Raw genomic sequence first — 10252 nt, forward strand, 5'->3', positions numbered from 1 at the left:
ATGACATGAAGTACTGGAGCATGTATGATGTATCACTGGTCACTATGACATGAAGTACTGGAGCATGTATGATGTCACTGGTCACTATGACATGAAGTACTGGAGCATGTATGATGTCACTGGTTACTATGACATGAAGTACTGGAGCATGTGTGATGTATCACTGGTCACCATGACATGAAGTACTGGAGAATGTATGATGTCACTGGTCACTATGACATGAAGTACTGGAGCATGTATGATATATCACTGGTCACTATGACATGAAGTACTGGAGCATGTATGATGTCACTGGTCACTATGACATGAAGTACTGGAGCATGTATGATGTATCACTGGTCACTATGACATGAAGTACTGGAGCATGTATGATGCCACTGGTCACTATGACATGAAGTACTGGAGCATTTATGATGTCACTGGTCACTATGATATGAAGTAGTGGAGCATGTATGATGTATCACATGTCACCATGACATGAAGTACTGGAGCATGTATGATGTCACTGGTAACTATGACATGAAGTACTGGAGCATGTATGATGTCACTGGTCACTATGACATGAAGTACTGGAGCATGTATGATGTATCACATGTCACCATGACATGAAGTACTGGAGCATGTATGATGTCACTGGTCACTATGACATGAAGTAGTGGAGCATGTATGATGTCACTGGTCACCATGACATGAGGTACTGGAGCATGTATGATGTCACTGGTCACTATGACATGAAGTACTGGAGCATGTGTGATGTCACTGGTCACTATGACATGAAGTACTGGAGCATGTATGATGTATCACTGGTCAGCATGTATGATGTCACTGGTTACTATGACATGAAGTACTGGAGCATGTATGATGTCACTGGTCACTATGACATGAAGTACTGGAGCATGTATGATGTATCACATGTCACCATGACATGAAGTACTGGAGCATGTATGATGTCACTGGTCACTATGACATGAAGTACTGGAGCATGTGTGATGTCACTGGTCACTATGACATGAAGTACTGGAGCATGTATGATGTATCACTGGTCAGCATGTATGATGTCACTGGTTACTATGACATGAAGTACTGGAGCATGTATGATGTATCACTGGTCACCATGACATGAAATACTGGAGCATGTATGATGTCACTGGTCACTATGACATGAAGTACTGGAGCATGTATGATGTATCACTGGTCAGCATGTATGATGTCACTGGTTACTATGACATGAAGTACTGGAGCATGTATGATGTATCACATGTCACCATGACATGAAGTACTGGACCATGTATGATGTCACTGGTCACTATGACATGAAGTACTGGAGCATGTATGATGTATCACTGGTCAGCATGTATGATGTCACTGGTTACTATGACATGAAGTACTGGAGCATGTATGATGTATCACATGTCACCATGACATGAAGTACTGGACCATGTATTATGTCACTGGTCACTATGACATGAAGTACTGGAGCATGTATGATGTATCACTGGTCAGCATGTATGATGTCACTGGTTACTATGACATGAAGTACTGGAGCATGTATGATGTATCACTGGTCACCATGACATGAAATACTGGAGCATGTATGATGTCACTGGTCACCATGACATGAAGTACTGGAGCATGTGTGATGTCACTGGTTACTATGACATGAAATACTGGAGCGTGTATGATGTATCACTGGTCACCATGACATGAAGTATTGGAGCATGTATGATGTCACTGGTCACCATGGCATGAGGTACTTTAGCAGGTATGATGTCACTGGTCACCATAAAATGAAATACTTTAGCAGGTATGATGTCACTGGTCACCATGAAATTAGGTACTTTAACATCTATGATGTCACTAGTCAGCATGAAATGAGGTACTTTAGCAGCTATGATGTCACTGGTCACATGAAATGAGGTACTTTAGCAGGTATGATGTCACTGGTCAGCAGGAAATGAGGTACTTTAGCAGCTATGATGTCACTGGTCACATGAAATGAGGTACTTTAGCAGGTATGATGTCACTGGTCAGCAGGAAATGAGGTACTTTAGCAGGTATGATGTCACTGGTCAGCAGGAAATGGGGTACTTTAGCAGCTATGATGTCACTGGTCACATGAAATGAGGTACTTTAGCAGGTATGATGTCACTGGTCACCGTGACATGGAATGACACTATGGCCGGAGTATATTTTAATGTATCACTGGTTACTATGTTAATGTAATGTTTACTGTAGGAACCAGCAGCACTGAGGCTCCCAGAACCCTCTGTAGTTTGGGTCAATTTTCTTGCTTAGTCTTTGGCTGCATTAATGGATCAGAGGTGTGTGATGGACAAGAGGACTGCGCTGACGGCTCCGATGAGCAGCTTTGTGGTGGGTCAACATTCCTCCAGTAATACTGTTCCTCCTGAATTCCGGGGCTTTCCTGATCCTCATATTTGTTGTTTGGGGTCTTGCAGGGACTTCATCTGTGGTTTCTACCCTTTCAACATCATGGTACATTCCCACTCCAGGACCTAACATGTGCTCCTCCAGACAGCTCCTCTGTGGCTCAGGAGAATGTATCTCCACAGAGAGACAGTGTGACCTTCAGCGTGACTGTGCGGATGGCTCCGATGAGGAAAGCTGTGGTAGGTGGACCTGGTCTTACCTCTAATCATTTACTGTTTAGCAAGTAGAGCCGGGGGGACCGTGCTGTTTGTGATCTCCTCCACACCCAACAAAGATACAGCCGGGGTCCTCATGGGACAGGGTCTCACTTTCATCTTAGAAATTCAGTATTCAGTGATCCAGAATCTGCTGTAAAAACCTTCAGAATCTGGAGACAAACCAAAAAGATCCAATAATTCTTACCTGAACCACAAGACTTTTGGTAAGGCGCCTTAACAGCTGCATGAACCCCTCTCAGACCACTAGGTGACCCTCATGTTACGTCTGCAGCAGGGGTTGTTCCAGACCTGAAGCAATAGACAATGTATGTGGGGTTGGGTCCATCACCTTGTGGGTCAGTATATAGTGATCCTATATGGATTATTGGGCATGACTTGGAGCCAGACAGCCCGGCCACTTTCTTACATTCTGTCTTCCTGGTTATTACACTGGATTGAAGCCTCCTGAATGTTTTGGTTGATGATCTGAAGAACTTCACAGACTCAGGAAAAATTGTTCGATTGTGTGGACGACATCGGAGCTTCTTGAGATGCCGGGCAGTCTGCAGGCTTTCCTCTATGTTCTACTCATCTCAGGAGGGACCAGACCTGTTCTGGGACCTAAATTGGGATGACCACCGTGGTCTTCTTCTGTTCCTACAGTGGATTGTATCCTGTCCCCCTGGACATCCTGGAGTGACTGCAGCCGTTCCTGTGGACTAGGGGTGATGTTCCGCCGTAGAGATGTGATCAGGGAGCGTCTGCCTGGAGGACATTGTGCTGGAGCCAAGTTTGACAGTAAAAGCTGCTTTGTGAAGGCCTGTCCAGGTAAAGATCATCCTATCGTAGATGAGCATGAGGCGGAAATATTAGATGGGAGGTGCAAACTGAAACGGGTGCAGGAATGTTTCCGCCGGTTACCGTGGTTACCATAAACACTGTAAACTGAAACAATGCCGTCAGTTATACAAGTGACGGGAGGTGAGACAGTAAATGGCGGTAGTGAGCAATTTCATGGGGGAAACATTTGGCAATTTTTTTAGTTTTCAAATCCCAATTCTCATCCATGACCCCATAGACGTTAATGCTCGACTGGGGGCAGAGTTCTGGTATATGAGACTCCAGCCATGCAATGTTTGTGCCCCCTAGTGAACGGAGTCTGGTCTCCCTGGGGAGAGTGGTCGGTGTGTGATGCCAAATGTCAAGGAGGAACCCGCTCTAGAAGAAGGAAATGTGAAGACCCTCCACCCAAAAATGGGGGTCTCCCATGTGCTGGGGAGCCTGTACAGATTGAGTCTTGTTACTTACAGCCCTGCGGAGACTCAGAAGGTAAGGACACACATCAGGGAGTATCTCCAGATAATTGGGGCTAGCTCTCAGGCGCTGACGTCTTCACGTGGGGACATCGTTATTCTATTAAACAATCCTCCGCTTGTGTTGACAGATTGTGGACCGGAGATGATTTATATTCGGTCTGGAGAATGTGAATCCCACCAGATGGAGCCGTGTCCCCTGACCTGCCGCGGCCTGAATGGCGAGACCCTGTGTAATAATGACTGTATGGAAGGTGGGCACCAACCTAGACCTCCAGGATCATTATATCGAGATTGTTCTAGGGCTGTGGCGGCCGCCTGCCTGGGATGAGTTCAGGATAGTAGTCGCCATGTTGTTGTAGCCTGACAGTGACCGGTCTAGGTGACCACTGGGGTATAATAAGTCACACACATGACTCCGCTCTGTATCTCGTTCCTCACAGGTTGCCGCTGTCCCCCAGGCCTGTACCTCCAGGATGGTCGCTGTGTGAACGTCAGTCAATGTCGCTGTAGTGTGGACCACATGTCTCAGCATCCAGGGGAGACATCTATTCAGGATGACTGCATTGTGTGGTGAGGACCTGTGGGGGCGCTGTCACAGTAACTGCCCTCATATAATAATGTCACCATAGCAGCAGATACACTGAACCTCATCTTGTAATTAACCCCTCGCCCCCTCTTCCTTTTATTCCTGCACTGTCTTTCTGTTTTTACACGTCCCATCTTGTGTATTCATCCTTGGCCTCTGCTCATTCTCTTTCCAGTCAATGTCAGGATGGGAAGGTGACATGTGACAGCTCGGCCTGTGCTGTGGATTGCGGGTGGTCTGCGTGGTCTCAGTGGACCCCATGTGACCAGACATGTGGGAGTGGAGTACAGGAAAGATTCAGGTATTGTATAGTGTCTGGACCCCTCCTGTCACCCCCTACATCCTCCCGTACAATGGACGTGTCTTGGTCATGGCTTCACGATGTTATTAGTGGAAGAAGCGCGTCACAAACTTGTCTCAATCCCCGCAGGTCTCCGTCCAACCCACCCAGTGCCAACGGCGGTAATCCCTGCCAAGGGGAGACCCGGGAAGTGCGAGAGTGCTACACCACCTGTTCCAACGGTGAGACGTCCTGGAGTACATTATCAATGTGGAATGATACAAGACGAGGACGGCAGGAGATCCACCAGAGCCTCACCTGTACCTGACACCTGAGAGGTCTCTTCATACATTATAGTGATGAGACCCCCAGAGTGAGGAGGGACCTGGCGTTACAAGGGGCACCTATGACTCCTGCAGTCATTCTTGTCTATGTAACTATGTGGGCTTCTCTAGGTAGGAAAGTGGGTGTGATAACGGTACTAAGCGGGGGTGGGATCTGTGAGAGGGAACTTCCTGTCTATATGAATTTAACGCTCTCTACTATCACCCCTACATTATACCTGATTTTGCGCGTCTTCCTCGTCAGAGACGGATGTGTTCTGGAGTGACTGGACAGCCTGGACCTCGTGCTCAATGACCTGCTTCTATGATGTGGACAGTACAGGACTGCGGAGAAGGTTCCGGCACTGTAACGGCTCCGTGTCGCTCTGTGGGGGAGAGTCCGTGCAGGAGGAGTCATGTGACACATCACCCTGCCCCAGTCAGTGTCATAGCCATATCATGTATATTATATCTATATGTACCGTAACACTCATAATCACATCACACACGTACTGGACCTACACTATTTGGCCAAAACTATGTGACCCTCTGACCATCACACCTATATGAGCCTGTCAGATCTCCCATTCCTTAACCATGGTTGTATAAATGGAGTTGGCCCCGTTTATGGGTAGAACAGCCCCTGTTCTTCTGGGAATTCTTTCCACAAGATTTTGGGGCATCTGTGGGAATTTGTGCCCATTTGTGAGGTTGGGCGTTGATGTTGGGGAGAAGATCTGGTTCGCATTCAGCGTTTCCATTCATCCCAAAGGTGTTATATGGGGTGGAAGTCCGGGCTCTGTGCAGCCGCTCGAGTTCCTCCACAACAAACTTCTCACCCCATGTCTTTATGGAGCTTGCTGTGTGTACAGGGGCGCAGTCATGCTGGAACAGGTAAAGGCCGAACCTCAAACTGTTACCTTAAAGCTGGAAGCTGCAATTGTGTCAAATGTCTTTGGATGATGTAGCATAAACCCTTGACTGGAAAAAAAGGGCCAGACCCTGAGAAACAGCCCCAGACCATTACCCCTCCTCCACCACCAAATGTTACAGTAGTCACTATGCATTCCGGTAGGTAGCGATCTCCTGGAATCCGCCCAACACAAATTCCTCAATCAGACTGCCAGATAGTGAGCCGTGATTCATCACTCCAGAGAACAGCCTGCTCCAGAGTCCAGTGATGACGTGCTTTACACCACTCCAGCCGCCACTTGGCATTGTGCATGTTGATCTTAGGATTGTGTGCAGCGATCAAAGAATCACATTTCAGGAAGCTCCAGACGCAAACTTCTGGTGCTGATGTCATTTCCAGAGACAGTGTGGATCTCTGTAGGGAGTGACATTACAGAGGAAAGGCGATTATTAAAGGCCATGCGCTTCAGCATTCGGGGCCCCCGCTCTCTAAGTTATATGGTCTACCACTACATGGCTGATGTTACTAGTAGACAATTCCTCTCTTACAGTTGACCAGGGCCGATCTGGCAGATAATAATAATAAACTTACAGATGACCAGGGCATATCTAGCAGATAATAATAGAACTTACAGGTGAGCGGTGCAGTATAATAATAACACTTACAGATGACAGGGGCAGATCTAGCCGATAATAATAACAACACTTACAGGTGACCGGGACATATCTAGCAGATAATAATAACACTTACAGGTGACCGGAGCAGATCTAGCAGATAATAATAACACTTACAGGTGACCGGAGCAGATCTAGCAGATAATAATAACACTTACAGATGACCGGAGCAGATCTAGCAGATAATAATAACAATTACAGATGACAGGGGCAGATCTAGCCGATAATAATAACAACACTTACAGGTGACCGGGACATATCTAGCAGATAATAATAACACTTACAGGTGACCGGAGCAGATCTAGCAGATAATAATAACACTTACAGGTGACCGGAGCAGATCTAGCAGATAATAATAACACTTACAGATGACCGGGGCAGATCTAGCAGATAATAATAACAATTACAGATGACAGGGGCAGATCTAGCAGATAATAATAACACTTACAGATTACAGGGGCAGATCTAGCAGATAATAATAACAACAATTACAGGTGACCGGGACATATCTAGCAGATAATAATAACACTTACAGGTGACCGGAGCAGATCTACAAGATAATAATAACACTTACATGTGACTGGGGCAGATCTAGCAGATGAAAATAACACTTACAGGTGACCGGGGCAGATCTAGTAGATAATAATAACACTTACAGGTGACCGTGGCAGATATAGCAGATAATAATAGCACTTACAGGTGACCGGAGCAGATCTACAAGATAATAATAACACTTACATGTGACTGGGGCAGATCTAGCAGATAAAAATAACACTTACAGGTGACCGGGGCAGATCTAGTAGATAATAATAGCACTTATAGGTGACCGTGGCAGATATAGCAGATAATAATAGCACTTACAGGTGACCGGGGCAGATCTAGCAGATAATAATAGCACTTACAGGTGAACGGGGCAGATATAGCAGATAATAATAGCACTTACAGGTGAACAGGGCAGATATAGCAGATAATAATAGCACTTACAGGTGACCGGGGCAGATATAGCAGATAATAATAGCACTAACAGGTGAACGGGGCAGATATAGCAGATAATAATAGCACTAACAGGTGAACGGGGCAGGCTCTATTTATATTACATGGCTGAGTGCTGAATTTTATACTTCCCTTTGCAATGAATGTGACTAAAACTCCTGAATTCCTAGTTAGGAGGGGTGCACATGATTTGGCTACATCGTTATATTATTATATTATCTTTATTACCCACAGAACACCACTTTGTTAGTTGCTGTCACATGTGACTATTTGCTGGTACATTGAGATTTTGTGCTTTGTGAATTTTGGGTTTTAGATGATAAAGTTCTATTTTACTTCATGAACGTTCACAATCATCGCCGTGCAGCTACATACGTGTTCCTGTAGATCAGGGGTCGGCAGCCTTCGGGACTCCAGCTGTTGTGAAACTACAATTCCCAGCATGCCTTAACAGCCTTTGGCTGGGATAATAAAGCATTTGGCATTCAGGGCATGCTGGGAGTCGTAGTTTAACAACAGCTGGAGTGCCGAAGGTTGCTGAGCCCTTGTGTAGATCATGTCTATATTCCCTCATCATACAGTGCTCGGGGGCTGGTCTTCATGGAGCTCCTGGACAGAATGTACCGCGACCTGTGACTCCGGAATCCAAACCCGGAACCGCTCATGTTCCAAGCCTGCACCACTTCATGGGGGTTCCCAGTGCCAGGGGCCCCACATCCAGACAAGGGAATGTAACACACAACCCTGCAGAGGTGAGAAGCTTCCATACAACGCCGCGGCTTATAGTAAGAGTTTATCTGTCGCTGATGGTGGAGCAGAGCCTGGAAGTGGGGGTACATGTATCTCAGGTATATGGGGGGGCATGTATTTCAGGTGCTGAGGGGGACATGTATCTCAGGAGCTGGGGGGTACATGTATTTCAGGTGCTGGGGGGGACATGTATCTCAGGTATATGGGGGGGCATGTATTTCAGGTGCTGAGGGGGACATGTATCTCAGGAGCTGGGGGGTACATGTATTTCAGGTGCTGGGGGGGACATGTATCTCAGGTATATGGGGGGGCATGTATTTCAGGTGCTGAGGGGGACATGTATCTCAGGAGTTGGGGGGACATGTATTTCAGGTGCTGGGGGGGACATGTATCTCAGGTGCTGGGGGGGACATGTATCTCAGGAGCTGGGGGGGACATGTATCTCAGGTGCTGGGGGGGACATGTATCTCAGGAGCTGGGGGGGACATGTATCTCAGGAGCTGGGGGGGACATGTATCTCAGGAGCTGGGGGGGACATGTATCTCAGGTGCTGGGGGGGACATGTATCTCAGGTGCTGGGGGGGACATGTATCTCAGGTGCTGGGGGGGACATGTATCTCAGGAGCTGGGGGGGACATGTATCTCAAGTGCTGGGGGGGACATGTATCTCAGGAGCTGGGGGGACATGTATCTCAGGTGCTGGGGGGGACATGTATCTCAGGTGCTGGGGGGGCATGTATCTCAGGTGCTTGGGGGGGCATGTATCTCAGGTGCTGGGGGTACATGTATCTCAGGTGGCTGGGGGGGACATGTATCTCAGGTGCTTGGGGGGGCATGTATCTCAGGTGCTTGGGGGGGCATGTATCTCAGGTGCTTGGGGGGGCATGTATCTCAGGTGCTGGGGGGGACATGTATCTCAGGTGCTGGGGGGGCATGTATCTCAGGTGCTGGGGGGGGACATGTATCTCAGGTGCTGGGGGGGACATGTATCTCAGGTATATGGGGGACATGTATCTCAGGTATTGGGGGTACATATATCTCAGGTGCTGGGGAAGTAGCAGGGGGTGCACACACTGAAGTGTCTATTACCTGGATAGTGAACGCAGTCTTTGCCCCGGGTGAAGAACTACCTAACTTTACATCTGGGGAGGATCCTTCCAGACCTCCTCAGTTTGTTACAATGTATCAGTGCAGATAAAATGTATCAGTCTGGAGTGCAGGATGTTTACATCACAGAGTATTGTCTAGACTAGATACAATTGTAACAAACCCTTAGCTGTGAGAAGTATTAGGCCAGGACAGATTATGAGCCAATTAATGTTCTTCTTCACTGGCAGCAAGCAAAGATCTTGAAAATGGTGAGGAATTGAAGCCCACAGTCCTTTACATCTACACTGATGAAGCGTTGTTTATGTTCGTTCTTGCGCCCCTGAACTTGTTCCCACTCTTCCCTCAGACTCGTGTCCATCCAACATGATGTACCAGACGGCGGAGGCGTGCCGCAGAGGTGGAGGAGCTTGTCCGCGCCTCTGTCTTGACCAGGCTGCATATGTGGAATGCACCTCCAGCTGCTACGAGGGCTGCTACTGCACGGAGGGGCTCTTCTTACAGAATACCAGCTGTGTTCCCCGCAGTCAGTGTTTCTGCTACCACCTGGGGGAGCTGCTGCTGCCGGGGGAGAACCGGACGCTGGACTCCTGTAATAGCTGGTCAGTCGCTGCTGTGTGTCACCTCTTCTTGTCTGTTGTGTGACGTCCACAGGACAATCA

The 10252-nt window shown here is 47.6% G+C and overlaps 1 protein-coding gene across 1 annotated transcript in view; it reads left to right on the forward strand.

The window, feature by feature from the left end:
* LOC142684354 (SCO-spondin-like) overlaps positions 1-10252 on the forward strand; it is a gene marked incomplete at its 5' end in the record, with an annotated part of 350250 nt that overhangs the window by 179664 nt on the left and 160334 nt on the right. The window contains 2 exon segments of the mRNA XM_075847515.1: positions 2917-2939; positions 8554-8572. Coding sequence (XP_075703630.1) covers positions 2917-2939; positions 8554-8572 — 42 coding nt within the window.

The sequence above is a fragment of the Rhinoderma darwinii genome (genome assembly GCF_050947455.1).
Source record: "Rhinoderma darwinii isolate aRhiDar2 chromosome 5 unlocalized genomic scaffold, aRhiDar2.hap1 SUPER_5_unloc_1, whole genome shotgun sequence".
Taxonomy (NCBI): Eukaryota; Metazoa; Chordata; class Amphibia; order Anura; family Rhinodermatidae; genus Rhinoderma; species Rhinoderma darwinii.